The following is a 16567-nucleotide window of genomic DNA, read 5'->3' as shown; positions in this document are numbered from 1 at the left end:
TCAATCGAGACATTGCTTGACGTGAACGACCTAACAGTGGAAGAGGTGACCGGAAGACTACGTAACGTCGAGCAGCGAAAGAAGAATACCACTTCAGCTGTTGACAAGGAGGGCCGTCTACTCCTCACGGAGGAGGAATGGCTTGCACGCCTAAAGCTCCGCGACAACACCGGCGAGAGCAACAGGTCCTCCTCCAGCCGCAAAGGCGGTAAGAAGCCATGGATGTCTCACGGGCGCACGCGCGAGAAAGATGGGAATCAAAAGAAGGAGTCGACCAATGGCAGGCCGATCCAATGCTCGAACTGTGGGAAGAGAGGACACCTGAGCAGAAATTGCTGGAGCAAGCCAAGGAATAAAGAGAAGGTCGAAAAGGCCCATGTGGCTCAATCCGAGGAGGACGAGCCAGCTCTCTTCATGGTAACTGCATGGGTCCCCAATTTCGATTCCAAATCCGACGACGATGTTGAACCCAAGAAAGAGCTCCAGTTGGGCGTAGCAAAGTTGGCACCAGCTGGGGAGCCAATTCAACTGGAGGAGGAGCGAGTGTTCGCTCAGATCGGCGAGAGGGACGAGCAACACGAGCACCGGCAATGGATCCTTGACACAGGGGCAACAAACCATATGACCGGGGCTAGATCTGCGTTCTCCGAGCTCGACTCGGGGATCCGTGGGACGGTGAAATTCGGCGACGGCTCCGTCGTCGAGATCGAAGGGCGCGGCACCATTCTGTTCATCAGTAAGGGAGGCGAGCATCGCAAGCTGACCGACGTCTACTTCATCCCGAGGCTCAAGGCTAACCTTGTGAGCCTGGGTCAACTCGATGAGACAGGTTGCTTCATTTCCATCGAGCGCGGACTACTCAAAATCTGCGATAATCAACGACGGCTGCTCACGCAGGCAAGGCGCACGACAAACCGCCTTTACGTCCTGGAGTTAGAGATAGACCAACCCGTTAGCCTCTCGGCCAAGACCGAAGAGGTATCTTGGAGGTGGCACGCAAGGTACGGACACTTAAACTTTCCTGCCCTAGAAAAGCTACAGAAGAAGGAGTTGGTGCACGGCTTGCCAGAAATCAAAGGCGTGAACAAGCTGTGCGATGGGTGCCTCATCGGCAAACAGAGGCGCACACCCTTTCCGTCCCGAACAGCCTACCGAGCCGATGAGCCATTGGAGCTTGTACACGGCGATATTTGCGGGCCCATCAAGCCGGCGACCCCAGGTGGTAAGAGTCTCTTCCTCCTATTAGTCGATGACAAAAGCCGCTTCATGTGGCTGACCCTGCTGCAAGCGAAAAGTGAGGCGGCAGAGGCGGTTAAGCGCATTAAAGCGCGAGCGGAGGCCGAATGTGAGAAGAAGATGCGAGTGCTGCGTACAGACCGAGGCGGAGAATTCACCTCGGCAAGTTTCAGTAAGTACTGCGACGAGATCGGCATACAACGGCACCTAACGGCGCCCTACTCCCCCCAACAGAACGGAGTGGTAGAGCGCCGAAATCAGACCATTGTCGGGACAGCGAGGTCATTGTTGGTGACGGCCGGGATGCCTGGGAGATTCTGGGGAGAGGCAGTAATGACGGCTGTCTATCTCCTCAATCGGTCACCAACCCGAAGCCTCGACGGAAAGACGCCATATGAGGCCTGGTACAACAAAAAACCAACAGTACATCACTTTCGCGTGTTCGGCTGCGTCGCATACATGAAGGTAACACGTCCCCATCTCGCCAAGCTCGATCCCAGGGGGCTGAAGGTCGTCTTCATCGGCTACGAACCCGGGAGCAAGGCGTACAGACTCTATGATCCTGTAGGGGGGCGAGCTCACGTGTCTCGCGACGTCGTCTTCGACGAAAACACCTTCTGGCAGTGGAATGACGTGATCGAGGCAGACCGTGATCCAAATCAATTCACGGTGGAGTACCTCGTCACCGAGCCTGAAGAAGGAGGAGCCCAGCATCAGGAGACGTCACCGCCGCCAGCAGGTGCACCACCTGAACCAGTGGAATTCGCAACACCACGGACTGCGGATTCGACGCTGGATGCCGATCACGATACTGATCTGGAGGCTAGGTATCGGAGGATGGATGACCTAGTGGGAGGAGGTGAACCACCTGGACTAGCAGCGCGCGAACTCGAAGAAGTGGCCGAACTACATGCTGTCAGTGCAGATGAACCAAACACCTTCGCCGAAGCAGAAAAGAACCCGTGCTGGCGGAAGGCAATGCAGGAGGAGATGACATCCATCACTGAGAACCAGACGTGGAGTCTAGAGGATATGCCACCGGGACACCGAGCCATAGGGCTCAAATGGGTCTTCAAACTGAAGCGCAACGAAAAAGGAGAAGTTGTGAAGCACAAGGCTCGTCTGGTGGCGAAGGGCTACGTCCAGAAGCAAGGAGTGGACTTCGAAGAGGTATTTGCGCCAGTAGCAAGGTTAGAATCCGTTCGTTTCTTGCTAGCAATTGCAGCACATCACTCTTGGGAGGTTCACCATATGGACGTAAAGTCTGCTTTCCTTAACGGAGAGTTGAAGGAGACCGTCTATGTTCGACAACCACCTGGCTTCCTGGATAACGACAACCCTAATAAGGTTCTGCGCCTGCACAAAGCACTCTACGGGCTTCGACAAGCCCCACGAGCCTGGAACGCGAAGCTCGACGGTACCCTACTGTCACTGAATTTCAAACGTTGTGCCTCTGAGCATGGCATGTACACGTACGGCCACGGGTACCCTACTGTCACTGAATTTCAAACGTTGTGCCTCTGAGCATGGCATGTACACGTACGGCCACGGCAAAAAGCGACTGATTGTGGGAGTGTCGTTGTGCCTCTGAGCATGGCATGTACACGTACGGCCACGGCAAAAAGCGACTGATTGTGGGAGTGTACGTCGACGACCTCATAATCACTGGAGGCGACGTGGGAGTCCTCGGAAGCTTCAAGAAGGCGATGTCGAAAAACTTTGAGATGAGCGATCTCGGTGTGCTCAGCTACTACCTCGGCATCGAAGTGCAACAGAACTCTTCCGGCATCTCCATCTGCCAAAGTGCATACGCGAGGAAGCTGCTGGACACAACTGGGCTTGTGGACAGTAATCCTACCAGGACGCCAATGGAGGCCCGACTTCAACTAAGGAAGGCCGGCACTACGACGACAGTCGACTCCACCAATTACCGCAGCATTGTCGGGAGTCTGCGCTATCTGGTAAACTCTCGTCCTGATCTTGCTTATTCTGTTGGCTATGTGAGCAGGTTTATGGAAGCACCTAGGGAGGAGCATCTAGTGGCTGTCAAGCGCATCCTGCGCTATGTAGCCGGAACCAGAGGTTGGGGTGTGAGATATTGTGCAGGGAGCGGAAAGGAGAAACTCAAGCTGGTCGGCTACAGTGATAGTGACATGGCCGGTGACGTTGATGATCGTAAGAGCACCAGCGGAATGATCTACTTTCTCTCAGGCGGCGCGATCTGCTGGCAATCAACAAAACAGAGGGTGGTTGCTTTGTCTTCCTGCGAAGCAGAATACATCGCCGCTTCGATGGCAGCAACACAAGGGATCTGGCTTGCACGACTAATGGAAGAACTCATCGGGAGAGAAAGTGATCCACCAATGCTATACGTAGACAACAAAGCTACGATCTCCCTGATCAAAAATCCAGTTTTGCACGACCGGAGCAAGCACATAGAAATCAGATTCCACTACATTCGAGAATGTGCAGATCGATGGCTCATCAAGATTGATTTCATCCGAACAGAGGAACAACTTGGAGACATTTTCACCAAGTCCCTGGCGCGGGTGAAATTCGAAGAACTACGCTCAAAGATCGGAGTTCAAATAATAAGGTACAGCTTTTAGGAGGAGATTGTTAAATAAAAGCCATTCCTTATTTAGTTACATCTGAATTCACACGAATGGAGAAGCGTGATTATAGGAGCCATTGTTTTGGCAATTTGGGCGAAGTCTTCGTCCACTTCTCCTATTTTTGTATAATTAGTTTTTCTATTTTTGTAATTAAATTTGTTATTTAAACCGTTCAACTGAAGTAAAATAAAACATCGAGTCTTCAGCATTATCAGTGAATCTCTCACTCTCTCTCCTTTTACTTCCGCTAATTTTTCTTTCGAACAAACTTTCGGCCAATTTTTCGTCGACTTCCGAATTGCCAGAGTCAACAGGTTTGACGGAAATGGTGGAACCTCAAGTGGGTGCGGAAGACCCTTTTGTTTCAGTAATATTGCAAAAGTCATTCATTGAGGTGAATGAACAAGGCACAGACGCTGCAGCTGTTTCAGTTTCTCGTATGCTTGGCCGTTGTCCGTCTGATCTCACTGTCAGAATCGACTTTGTTGCTGACCATCCATTTTTATATGTCCTCAGAGAAAATACGACAGGAACTTTGCTTTTTGTTGGGCAGCTGCTAAATCCTCTTGTCTCTAAATAATGCATTTATTATTATTAAGCATGTGCTAGCAGGTTCAACCTTAGTAACAACGAAGATCTTGTCTGTCTTTCGTCTTTTTAGTTTGATAGGAGAATGATCCAACATATTTAGACAACCTTCTACTTCTATTTACTTTCTATTTTTTTTTTTTTACTAAAAAGAGTTTAACTTAACTTATTGCTATTTTGAATTAGTTATGTAATATATGATATTTCTAATGTTTCCAAATTAGAGTAACTTTTTGAATTAGTTATGGAATATAAGACATTTGTAATCTTCAAGAATATTTTATTACTTTTTGTTGTTTAAGTGCAACTTATTTATAGTTTGAATTAGTTATGAAGATAATATTTTATTAAGAAATATATCTTAGATATTCTTTCAATAGTAGCTTATTTTATTCTTAAGATAGTTAGTTTATATTTCCTTATTTTTGTAAATATTAGTGGGTATCTGTTGTTGAAACTTTAATTCCAATTCTTTTTCTTATTTTTCTTATTTTTAAATCTGTATTCTTTTAGTTGAGTAATAATATTTTCATATCCATTCACATTTTTTAGTGGTAGATATTTATCTCTTATTAACATATTAATTAAATTTTAACTTTATTAATATTAAAATTACTAAAATTAAGAATATTATTGAAAGGAGAAGTCTCAAGAAGACAATAAATTTATAAGTAAGAATACTATGTGTTTGAAAAAATTGAAAGTTTATTTATGTTTCATGTTGACAATATTATACCATTAGTAAATTTATTGGTAAAAAAAACATAAATAAACTCATATCTATACAGGCTAGTAAATTGAAAGTAAATAGAAGCGGGTAATTTTAGTACTAGTCCATTTATTGGTAAACTTAGTTAGTAACTAATAACTTATTGGTAAACTTAGCCACTAACTAATAACCAACCAAATTGATACAAGCTAGTGGATTTTAACATATTGATACAAGCTAGTAAATTTATTGGTAAAAAAAATTAATGTTAGGAAAATAATAAAAAAGATGAAACCTCATCTAACCATCACGCAAGCATATTCTCCACGCGCAACGCACGAGAGATGCGGGTCAAAAGCCAAGTTCTGGGACCAAGGCGCTCTGTTTTGTCGGTCTCAACTCTTCGTCGATTTCACGCTTTCATTAAATTCTCAACTACGGAAGAACTTGACTTCGAAATTCGCGATTCATCGATCTCGAACCCGTTTTCCTGCTGCCGGAAATGGACATCAGAGAAACAATTAGAAGCCATGGCGACGTTGCTCTGGCCATCACCAAGCACCTTCTCCAACACGAAGCCAAGGCCTCCAACGTTATCCTCTCGCCCTTGTCAGTCCATGTGCTTCTCAGCCTTGTCGCTGCTGGTTCCAAGGGCGCCCCGCTGGATCAACTTCTGTCCTTCCTCAAATCGAACTCCACCGACAATCTCAACTCCTTCGCTTCTCAAATCGTAGCCACGGTCTTCGCCGATGCGTCTCCCAGCGGCGGACCTCGCCTCGCCTTTGCAAATGGCGTCTGGGTCGACCAATCGCTTTCTCTCAAGCCTTCTTTCCAACAGGTTGTCGACACTGTTTATAAGGCCTTGCTCAGTCAAGCCGATTTCAAGACTAAGGTGATTGCTACACTCTTCTTTCTTAGGCTGTTTGATTTCGTTCTCATAATTGGAATTAAATTGGGAATCATTTAGGGCTACGTTTTTCTATTGACATTTTTTGTTCGTTCTTACTGCTTACATCTTTTCTTTTGCTGATGCCTCTGCTGAATATGTAATCTAACATAGAACATGAAAATTTAAGGAAAATTATTTGGAAAGTGTTTAATGATGTTGTTTATCTTTTCTTTGGTTGAATTGAAAGGCCGTTGAAGTGATTTCAGAAGTGAACTCATGGGCTGAAAAACAGACTAATGGACTTATCACAGAGCTTCTTCCCCCTGGATCAATTGATAGTCTCTCTAAGCTCATCCTCGCGAATGCACTCTACTTCAAAGGGGCATGGGAAGAGGAATTTGATGCTTCAAAAACAGAGAAGCGTGAGTTCTACCTTATTGATGGGAAGTTTGTTGAGGTGCCCTTTATGACCAGCAAGAAGAAGCAATATGTAGCCGCCTTCGATGGATTTAAGGTTCTTGCATTGCCATACAAACAAGGATCTGACCCACGTCGTTTTTCTATGTACATTTTTCTCCCAGATTCCAAGGATGGTTTGCCACATTTGATTGAAAAGTTAGATTCCCAGTCCGGGTTCATCGACCGCCACATTCCATATGAAAAGGTCAAAGTGGGGGAATTCAAGGTTCCGAAGTTTAAATTTTCCTTTGGGATTGAAGTTTCCAATGTTTTAAAGGGGTTAGGATTGGTGTTACCTTTCACTGAAGGAGGGTTGTTGGAAATGGTGGACTCCCCATTGGCTCAAGGCCTTCATGTTTCAAAGATATTCCATAAGGCGTTTATTGAGGTTAATGAAGAAGGCACAGAAGCTGCGGCTGCTTCAGCTGCTGTCATAGCATATAGGAGCATGGCTTTTGGAGATATAATCGATTTTGTTGCCAACCGGCCGTTCTTGTTTTTGATCAGGGAAGACAAGACAGGAACCTTGCTTTTCACTGGACAGGTGTTGAACCCTCTTGTCCATTGAATTGTTACACAATAGAGTGGCGCTGGAGAATAAACCTAAATAGCTGTAACAATGTAGTAACGCTTACTTTTTGCTGCTGAAGGCATGTTTTAGCAGCATGCCCTTTGAATATGATATGTAGTATCTATATCTGGTTTCATATGGTGTTCTTACGGTGTTCTTGCTTGTTTTACACAATGGAAGCTTGTGTTCTGTTTGTGGGAGAGTGTTTGATCTCTTTTGAAAATTGTATTTAGTTTCACTTAGTTTTCTTCCTCTTTCTTAAGGTGGACAACCTAACATATGAACTCTTAACTAAATTCTAAAAACAATTTATTTTTTTTGTTAATTTTAAAAACTTGGGCATAAATTCTAAAAACATAGGAAAGAAAGTAAATCACAAAATCTGAAAAATGTAAATGAGGTTCATAGTTGAATATGTACAACCTTGGTAAAAATAAGAACGAAAAATAAATTTTATTCTCTCCTGATCAAATGGAGAAGGGCTCCGAGCATTCAAGGATGGTGTGCCTGAATTGTGAGATCCCACGTAGATTAGAGAAGAGAATGAAATATTTATTATAAGAGTATGGAAACCTCTCCCCTGTAAATCTCGAGGAAAAGTCCTGAAAGGGAAAACCTCTATATCTCTGTTAATTTTTTTTTTTTCATATAGTAATTTTAATTCCCACATTATTATTATTAAAAATTATAATTATTGAATATTTTAATTTTATGAAATTGATTGAAAGGAGCAACAAGTCTTTTGAGAAATCAATATATTATTAATACAACTGAATAAAAGGAAAAAGAAAGGGCCGAGTCTTTGACTCGGTATCTGCGACTCAGTAAATAATAGAAAACCTGGAGATGACGTGGCACGTGATGTGAACGCGCCAGAAAGACCAATGCCATCTGTATTCTACCTCTCCCCTCCCCGTCGGACGCGTCAACGACACTCTCCAATTTCCAAGGTCGTGTATCCCACGCGCTATCGTTGGTGAAACAATACAATTTTTGGCCATACCCTCCATGACTTTTTGATCCCATCCGTACGCACACGCTGTCTTTGGACTTACCAACTTTGACCTACTTCCATAATTTAACAATTTCCAAATTTTAATACTTTTTTTAAGTCAACATGTCGTTTTATTAGGAGCCTAGCAAATAAGTTGTCGTCGCTCCCATATCTGAATTTCCCATTATTGATTTTTCAAATCCCAAAACCTTTTATTTTAAGAAAAAAACGAAGGAACAAGAAAAATAAAAATAAAATTAGGCGATTCTTAAGAGAATCAAATCAGCGATAAATCTGGTTAAAGCCATTTAGGGACTTTTTTCCTTTCTTTTCGTTTTTTACTTTTTCTGGGGAAAATAAATGGAAAAGGTCGGTGAGATTATGCACATGTAACCGGCGGGCTGCGGCACCGGCCTGGAAACCGCCATCAGCTTAGCTAGATGCCTTTCTTTCACAAAAGCGCTTCAAATTCTCGGCTTCAACAGAAGGCGGCCGATTCTAATTTTTCCGTTGTTCAAACCGAATCGCTCGTTCAGCGGCGGCTCACCAGACAGAGGAAGCTCCGGCATCTTACGGATCGAGAAATTGGCGTTGAACTCCCCCGATCATTTCCCGATTCCCCTGATTTATCTGCAAAGCCTAGATCGCCTCTTGGGGGTTCCGAACGTTGGTCCTCGCCGGCTTTGCCCCAGCCTTTGCCTCTGCCGGAGTTATTCCCGGTTCGGAATCCAGAGTCCGATTCTTGGTTTTCTGGCCAAGGCCGTGTGGTCTCGCCTATTGAAACTCCTGTCCGGTGAGCTTTGTCATGTTTTGACTTGACTTTTGCCCTACTAACTGATGACATTTTCGTTTAACTTCCTTCGGTTTCTGTTATCTTTTTATTCTATATCGTAAAGGGGAAAGAGGGTTTTGTTCAGTTTTTGTTATAATCTGTTTCTGTTAGTAATTCTGCTATTAAAACTGTTAGGAAGAGCTCTGATCGTGCAACAACGAACGTAAATGGAGGTCTGGGCAACAATCAAAGGCGAGTTGCTACAGATTGTAAGTTGGAAGTTGTTAATGGCAATACAGGAGGAACTGGGGCTACCACATTTACAAGCCCTCATAGTCCCTCTGTGAACTCAGGTAAATCCCTTTCGATTAAGGAGTTTGTTTTTGGTTGTTTGGATCAGCCTCCAAACAGCAAAGTCAGGGGATCCCCAACTCATCCCAGTATTCAAAGAGGTAACTACAGTTTGACACCTAAGACTTCGTCGTCAAAGAGTGCCCCAACAAGCATTTTACCGAGTCCGACCGCTAGCCCACGAAGATCATATACTGGAGATCTTTTCGTTTCTGGTTTGCCTCGCCATGAATATCAGGAATCTCCTTTCAATAATTCTCCCAAATTTCCACCCCTTAAGACTCCACACACTTCTCAACCTTCTCCTCTCCATAGCCCGTCAGCTCGAAGTTTCGTAAGCGGTCCCAAATCTCCTAACGATGTGAAATTTCCGACGCATTCTAAGTTACAAAAAGATTGTAGTAGTACAGATCGGTCTGAAAACCTCGGTCATGTCAATGCTCATCCATTGCCACTTCCTCCTCCATTAGCACACTCTTCACAATCATCTCCACTGTCGCTTTCGTCGAGCGTTCATCGTGTTAATGAGAAGCCATACATTTCATCTACGAAAAGTCGGTGGCAAAAAGGAAAGCTCATTGGACGTGGTACTTTTGGAAGTGTTTATCTTGCAACCAACAGGTATGATCTAAGCTTAGCACTATTGTTATATGTGTAATTAAGTGTTTAATGAAGTTTTCCTCATAGTTATACTTTCATACTTTCCAGTGAAACTGGAGCTTTATGTGCAATGAAAGAAGTTGACCTCATTCCTGATGATCCTAAATGTGCTGAAAGTATAAAGCAACTAGAGCAGGTATTGAGTCGTCTACTTTCTCGAATTCTATTTAGTGAGCATATGTCTGTCCTGAAGATCTGCTGTCATTACGAGAGAAATTCTTGACAACAGAGATGTCGTTTACGAGCAATCTTATGGAATCCTTTCTTGTCTCAGGAGATTAAAGTTCTCAGTCAACTTAAGCATCCAAATATTGTGCAGTATTATGGAAGCGAAATAGTAAGTGTTCTGTCTTACTTTTCTGTATCAGGAATTAATTCCATCACTTTTGACAACTCTAAAATTCGGGTTTATTTTTGAAATGTAGATCGATGATCATTTCTATATATATTTGGAGTATGTTTATCCCGGGTCGATAAATAAATACGTTCGTGAACGTTGTGGAGCCATTACAGAATCTATTGTTCGCAATTTCACCCGCCATATTCTCTCTGGACTGGCTTACTTGCATAGCACAAAAACAATCCACAGGTGCAAGACAAATTCTTTCTTTTACAGACAGATAATCTCTGTGATAAGTTTTTCATTCCCATTGTTGATTCTTTCCATTTTATTGTGCTTTTTATAGGGATATCAAAGGTGCAAACTTGCTAGTTGACTCGTCAGGAGTCGTCAAACTTGCAGATTTCGGGATGGCAAAACATGTGAGTTTTCGAGTACTAATGAATGTCATCTTTTTGCAGTGAACTTTGGTCATTGCATCCACTTTTGAACTCGGAATGTGATTACTTTTCATAAATGTTCTATTAGTTATGAAACTCGTTTTTTCTCTACTCAGCTGACAGGGCAGTATGATCTTTCTTTGAAGGGTAGTCCGTACTGGATGGCTCCGGAGGTATGTGTCACGGCCGACGTGAATTTTTTAAACAGCATGTTCTCTTTTAACTCGTTGAATTCATTTCAGGTCATGAAGGCTGCTATGTTGAAAGATGCCAACCCTAATCTTGCTTTGGCAGTTGACATTTGGAGTCTGGGTTGCACCATAATTGAAATGCTGGATGGAAAACCTCCGTGGAGTGAGTTTGAAGGGGTGAGCCTGTTATCTCGTTTTCGTTCTTTCTATTTTCTAGACCTTTCAAGAAGCTTTATTCGTACCGATTGACCTATCGACAATGATATATAAACTTTTCAGCATCAAGCCATGTTCAAGGTGTTGAATAAAACCCCACCGATCCCGGAAAAGCTATCTCCAGAAGGGAAAGACTTCCTCCAGTGCTGCTTTCAAAGGAATCCAGCTGACAGACCAACAGCCATGGCGCTCCTTGACCATCCATTCTTAAGATCCTCAAATGACTCGAATGTTTCAACCCCCACGTCTGCATTTTCGACAATGAACCGCATGGTTAGTTTTACTTTTTATACCTTCTTTATAAGGTTATGCGTAGAAACTTCTCATTAATTTTCATATTCTATGCTCCCTTAGGAAAAACTCTTGAGTCCGAAGGACCACCGTAGTCCCAAAGGGGATCAGGCGCAAAACTCTTCTGGAACTTTGGCTGAAAATGGTTATCTGTCGTGCCGTAGGTAGCTATACTAAGCTCTTGCTCATTCACTTATGAACCATGTAATGATGAAGCACAAGCAACTGACTCCTTCTTACCATCGTATCTCAGCCCTTCAACGAACATTTCAAGCAATATTCCTGCCAGTGCCGTTAACAACCATCCCTTCGCTATTTCAAGGACTCATAAAAGGGAAGTGCCTCACCTCTGAGCTACAGTTGTGGATATTTACAGGCAAATACTCGACCGAGGAAGTTAGCCACCCTCTGCAGAAGGCCACAGGAGCTGGGATAGAGATCATCTTTCCCTCTGCCTGTTTTAACGACAAAACTCATTCTTTCTTGAACAAACTCTCATAGGTCTTAGAGACCATCAAGCTTGAGGTGTTTGCCAACGTTCGAGCAATCGCCTCTGCGACGTATTTTTTTGTACTCAGATAGAAAAATATCTCCCTTGGAAGATGGTACTAGGAAAAGAAGAGGATACAAGCATTCTTTTTGTACACATTCTGTAAGCAGGATTAGATTTGGATCTGTATATAGTTAGTTTTTATTGGCACTCACTGCTCGCGTCAATGCAACTCACCAGAAGGCTAGATGCCATTTTAATGACCCTGACATCTCAGTTTTGTTTCAGCTCCCTTCTTTTTATTCTTGCCTGGTAGACTTAAGTTTCTATGTTCCAAAAAGATTAAACCATTTCAAGATCAAGGACTGATCACTGAAGACGCTGTCTAAATGAATTCTATAAAATTTATCAACAGGTAAATGCTATACATTTTCTTCTCTGATACCCAAACTCCATGACTGTGTTCTTGGAAGTTATAAGCAAAAGAAAAAGATTAGAAAGTTTTTAAATCAGCGGGTTGACAATCTGCAGAGGCTTCACGTGACAGTACTGAGCCATTTCAGCCGATTCTAAGTAGCCAGTTTCTGTAGGCCTGGACAGATTCCATAAAAATATGCTCTGCTGCAATTCTTATTTGTTTGTTTATCCATTTTCTTGTTAAAAAACAGTGACTTTTGATCGAGAATAGCCCTGTAAATAGCTCACTTGGGTCATTTGACAATTTGTTTATTTATTATTTAAACAGCAAAAAAGGGCATAATTTGGGAAAGAGATTGGACTCTTAACACTCCCAAAGATTCCATCTTTTCTGATTACATTGCCTTTTTCTGTTCGTCCTTTTACAGTGCTTGGGGTCTTATTGTTTCCATCAAAATTACAGTGAAAGAACCATCCTTTTTCTCCACTGCTCACTCTTAGCAATATCTTTGCTTTTCTCTTCTTCTTCACTCCATCTTTTTGGAGCTCCGGGTATCTCTCGCCATTACAGGAGTAAATCCTGTGGCTGTTGCCGGAGCATTACATTACAGATCTTGCTCCGGTCAAATGTCACTCCCAATTGAACAACAATCTCCGCCGGCGACGGGAATGCTGCCACCTTACGGCGGCCATCCCGGAAGCGGCTCTGTCGGTCCGGTCATCGGAGTCCTCGTCGTCATTATTGTGTTTGCCGTGGTCGCTGTCGTGGTTGGGCGGCTGTGCTCGGGACTGAGCATAATGGGCTACGGCCATTTCGACTTGGAGAGCTGGGCGGAGACGAAATGCTCCTCTTGCATTGACGGAAGGATCAGCCCGACACCGCCGAGGGTCAATGTCTCCCCCGCCGCCTCTCTTCCGACAGGGACAATGGCGGTCCGAACCCAGCAAGAAACTAAGCAAGAAGAACCAGCTTCTCAAAATCCACCTGCCAGCGCTTGATTTCCAAGATGGGAGTCGCTGGTAATCGGATTATGATAGCCCAAATATTCTGTAATTTTCAATATTTTTTCCTCATTTTTTATTCCTTTCTTCTTCCGCTGTCAGAATTAGAAAAATTGTGAAACTCTCTAAATTGTAATGCCATTTTCTCTCAGCTTTGCTCCATCAACTGCCATTCAGAGAGAGATTTTTAGCAGATCCAATTTCAATCTGTACTAAAATGACAAATTTAGTCAAATTTTGAGCACCTACGGGAACGGTAACCCCAACAGAGAACATCCCCAATTTTCTACCACATTCTCTGTCTCCTTTCTGTTGCTGGGCCAACTTATTGAACCTTATGTCCTCTACAGTATGGGGGGACAACCTTAAAATTAGCGGAAATTAGTGTAGGTGTCAGTTTAGGCCCATTGGGCCCATAGTCTGCTTACTTTTCAGGCCCAGCCCGTTAGTTCTCAGAACCCATATGCCGAACTGGCTATAAAAGCATTCCCGCCCCTTTCAAATTCGCTCCCACCGCTGGTATCTGAAATTTCCCTCTACGCTGTATTCTCACTGCCAATGTTAGGTTCTATCACTTTCCTTCTCTTTATGATTCTTGATTTAGGAAAGAATTTTTGTGTTCATTTCCGGTCTTAGGTTTTATACCTTTAGTTTGCTTCACTAGTCTTGATTTTATTGCATGTTTTGATGTTTGGCTTTAATTTCTTCCGGAAAATGTTTTTACTGGCTTCCATCGCGTAGTATTTTCTTTGTTCTCATGACGATAGATCAAGGATTTATACTTGAAGTTTGAGTATGAAATGTCACAGAATCGATCTGTCTGTTTTTCCTCTTTTCTTTACATTCTATCAAAAAAAATTTGCTCGATCTTGTTTTTACACTTTTTTTTTTCATCTGGTTTTAGATTTGTCTTTTCTGTATTGGAATTACGCGCTCCGGTCTGAATTCAGTTTTCAACTATTGTAAAAGGAATTGATGACAATAATTCGAGATCGTATTCTTGAAGATTGAGTTTGAAATGTGACAGAATCGATCTCTTAGAATCTTAGAATGCATCGTTCTCTTTTTTCTTTTCTTTACGTTCTATAGAGTTCATTTTTCTGGATCTCTTGCATTTCTTGATCAATAACTTCAAGTTTGGCTTTCCGTAATTGGAATTACTTTTTGCTCTTTTTCAATTTCAGGTTCTATCACTTTCTTTATTTAGGAAATAAGTTTTGTGTTCACATTGCCGGTCTTGGTTTTCTACCTTTAGTTTGCTTCATTAGTCTTGATTTTACTGCTTATTTTGATGTTTTGCTTTAATTTCTTCCGGAAAATGTTTTTACTGGTTTATATCGCATAGTCAATGTCCGATCTTCTTTGTTATCGATGACGATAGTTCAAGAATTTATTCTTCAAGATTGAGTATGAAATGTCACAGAATCGATCTCTCTGTACTTATCATTTTTTTCCTCTTTCTTTACATTCAATCAAATTCTTTTAGCTCGATCTTGTTTTCTCACTTTTTTTTTCATCTGGTTTTAAATTTGTATTTTCTGTATTGGAATTACTTTTGCGCTCCGTTCTCAACTCGGTTTTCAACTATCATAAAAGGAATCGATGACTATAATTTGAGGTTGTATTCTTGAAGATTGAGTTTGAAATGTGACGGAATCGATCTCTTAGAATGCATCGTTCTCTTTCTTCTTTTCTTTACGTTCTATAGAATTCATTTTGCTGGATCTCTTGCATTTCTTGATCAATAACTTCAAGTTTGGCTTTCCGTAATTGGAATTACTTTTGCTCTGTTTCAATTTCAGGTTTTCTCACTTTCCTTCACCCTATGATTCTTCATTTAGGAAAGAATTTTTGTGTTCACATTGCCGGTCTAAGGTTTTCTACCTTTAGTTTGCTTCATTAGTCTTGATTTTACTGCTTGTTTTGATGTTTTGCTTTAATTTCTGCCGGAAAATGTTTTTACTGGTTTCCATCGCATAGTCAATGTCGGATCTTCTTTGTTATCGATGACGATAGTTCAAGGATTTATTCTTCATGATTGAGTATGAAATGTCACATAATCGATCTCTTTGTACTTTTCGTTCTTTTTCCTCTTTTATTTACATTCTATCAAATTCTTTTTGCTCGATCTTGTTTTCTCACTTTTTTTTCATTTGGTTTTAGATTTGTCTTTTCTGTATTGAAATTACTTTTGTGCTTTGTTCTCAATTTGGTTTTCAACTATCATAAAAGAAATCGATGATGATAATTTGAGGTTGTATTCTTGAAGATTTGAGTTTGAAATGTGACAGAATCAATCTCTTAGGATGCATCATTCTCTTCTTTCTTTACGTTCTATAGAATTCATTTTGCTGGATCTCTTGCATTTCTTGATAATAACTTCAAGTTTGGCTTTGCCGTAATTGGAATTACTTTTGCTCTGTTTTTGAGTTTAGTATTTAACTATCATGAAAGGAATGTATGATAATAATTCGAGATTTTATTTTTGAAGATTGACTGTGAAATATCACAGAATCGATCTCTCCGTACGTATTGATCTTTTAAGTCTTTTCTTTACGTTCTACCAAATTCTTTTTGCTGTATCTTGTACATTTCTTGATTATTAACTTCAATTTGATTTAATTTCAAATTTGGCTTTTTGTAATTAGAATTACTTTTGCACTGTTTCTGAATTAAGTATTCAACTATCATGAAAGGAATCGATGATGACAATCAAGGTTTTATTCTCTTGAAGATTGAGAGTGAAATGCCATAGAATCGATCTCATTTCATACTGATTTCTTTAGTCTTTTCTTTACATTCTATCAAATTCTTTTGCTCGATTTTCTGCATTTCTTGCTCATCAACTTCAATTTGATCTGCTTACAAATTTGGCCTTCTGTAATTGGAATTACTTTTCTCCGTTTTTGAAGTTAGCATTGAACTATCATGATAGGAAAGAGGTCACTCTTTTAAGATTCTCTTTATCTTGCTTTTAATTTCTTCAAAACCATTTCGATTTCTACGGATTCTCTACGCCTTTCTCCATTAATCTCTGTTTATGTTCTGTTACATCAAAATTTAGAGACATTTTCCATCATCAATGGACTGAATCATCAAAACTTCTTATTAGAATTCTGCTTTCACTAGAAAGTCTAATTTGCGGCAGTCGCATAACACGATTGAAACTTTTGTTTTAGATAGTTGCAACCTTAATATCTTGTCACAATTAGATGATAAGTTAATCGTTTGTTTCTGATCAAGTTTGTGAAATATATCTGAATTTAGATTTTTTTTTTTTTTTTTTTTTTTTTTTTTTTTTTTTTTTTTTTTTTTTTTTTTTTTTTTTTTTTTTTT

At 41.4% G+C, this 16567-nt stretch overlaps 3 protein-coding genes across 3 annotated transcripts in view; all 3 read left to right on the top strand.

Annotated features, from left to right (window-relative positions):
* LOC111462956 (serpin-ZX-like) overlaps positions 1-4431 on the top strand; it is a 5629-nt gene extending 1198 nt beyond the window's left edge. Inside the window, exons 3-4 of the mRNA XM_023106790.1 lie at positions 2829-2973; positions 4157-4431. Of these exons, the coding sequence (XP_022962558.1) occupies positions 2829-2973; positions 4157-4431 (420 nt within the window). The remainder of the gene's footprint in view (positions 1-2828; positions 2974-4156) is intronic.
* Positions 4432-5532: 1101 nt separating this feature from the next.
* On the top strand, positions 5533-7241 carry LOC111462791 (serpin-ZX-like). Its single transcript, XM_023106527.1, has 2 exons — positions 5533-6040; positions 6285-7241. Exons 1-2 carry the CDS (start codon positions 5651-5653, stop codon positions 7062-7064), a joined length of 1170 nt encoding a protein of 389 aa, XP_022962295.1. The 5' UTR covers positions 5533-5650; the 3' UTR covers positions 7065-7241.
* A 1124-nt stretch (positions 7242-8365) lies between these two features.
* Positions 8366-12075, top strand: LOC111462409 (mitogen-activated protein kinase kinase kinase 5-like). The gene is made up of 11 exons (XM_023105957.1): positions 8366-8854; positions 9029-9805; positions 9893-9980; positions 10119-10181; positions 10270-10433; positions 10531-10606; positions 10741-10797; positions 10867-10992; positions 11095-11304; positions 11386-11486; positions 11576-12075. Exons 1-11 carry the CDS (start codon positions 8502-8504, stop codon positions 11673-11675), a joined length of 2115 nt encoding a protein of 704 aa, XP_022961725.1. The 5' UTR covers positions 8366-8501; the 3' UTR covers positions 11676-12075.
* The last annotated feature ends 4492 nt before the right edge of the window (positions 12076-16567 follow it).

Source organism: Cucurbita moschata, unplaced genomic scaffold (assembly GCF_002738365.1).
Source record: "Cucurbita moschata cultivar Rifu unplaced genomic scaffold, Cmos_1.0 Cmo_Scf00027, whole genome shotgun sequence".
NCBI classification, from domain to species: Eukaryota; Viridiplantae; Streptophyta; class Magnoliopsida; order Cucurbitales; family Cucurbitaceae; genus Cucurbita; species Cucurbita moschata.
This window is presented reverse-complemented; position numbering and strand designations above follow the sequence as displayed.

Coding starts and splice junctions, on each gene's coding strand:
- LOC111462409 (XM_023105957.1), top strand. CDS start 8,502: ATGCCTTTCTTTCACAAAAGCGCTTCAAATTCTCGGCTTCAACAGAAG. Junction 10,798..10,866: donor CGTACTGGATGGCTCCGGAG/GTATGTGTCACG, acceptor AATTCATTTCAG/GTCATGAAGGCTGCTATGTT. Junction 10,993..11,094: donor CGTGGAGTGAGTTTGAAGGG/GTGAGCCTGTTA, acceptor TAAACTTTTCAG/CATCAAGCCATGTTCAAGGT.
- LOC111462791 (XM_023106527.1), top strand. CDS start 5,651: ATGGACATCAGAGAAACAATTAGAAGCCATGGCGACGTTGCTCTGGCC. Junction 6,041..6,284: donor AAGCCGATTTCAAGACTAAG/GTGATTGCTACA, acceptor TTGAATTGAAAG/GCCGTTGAAGTGATTTCAGA.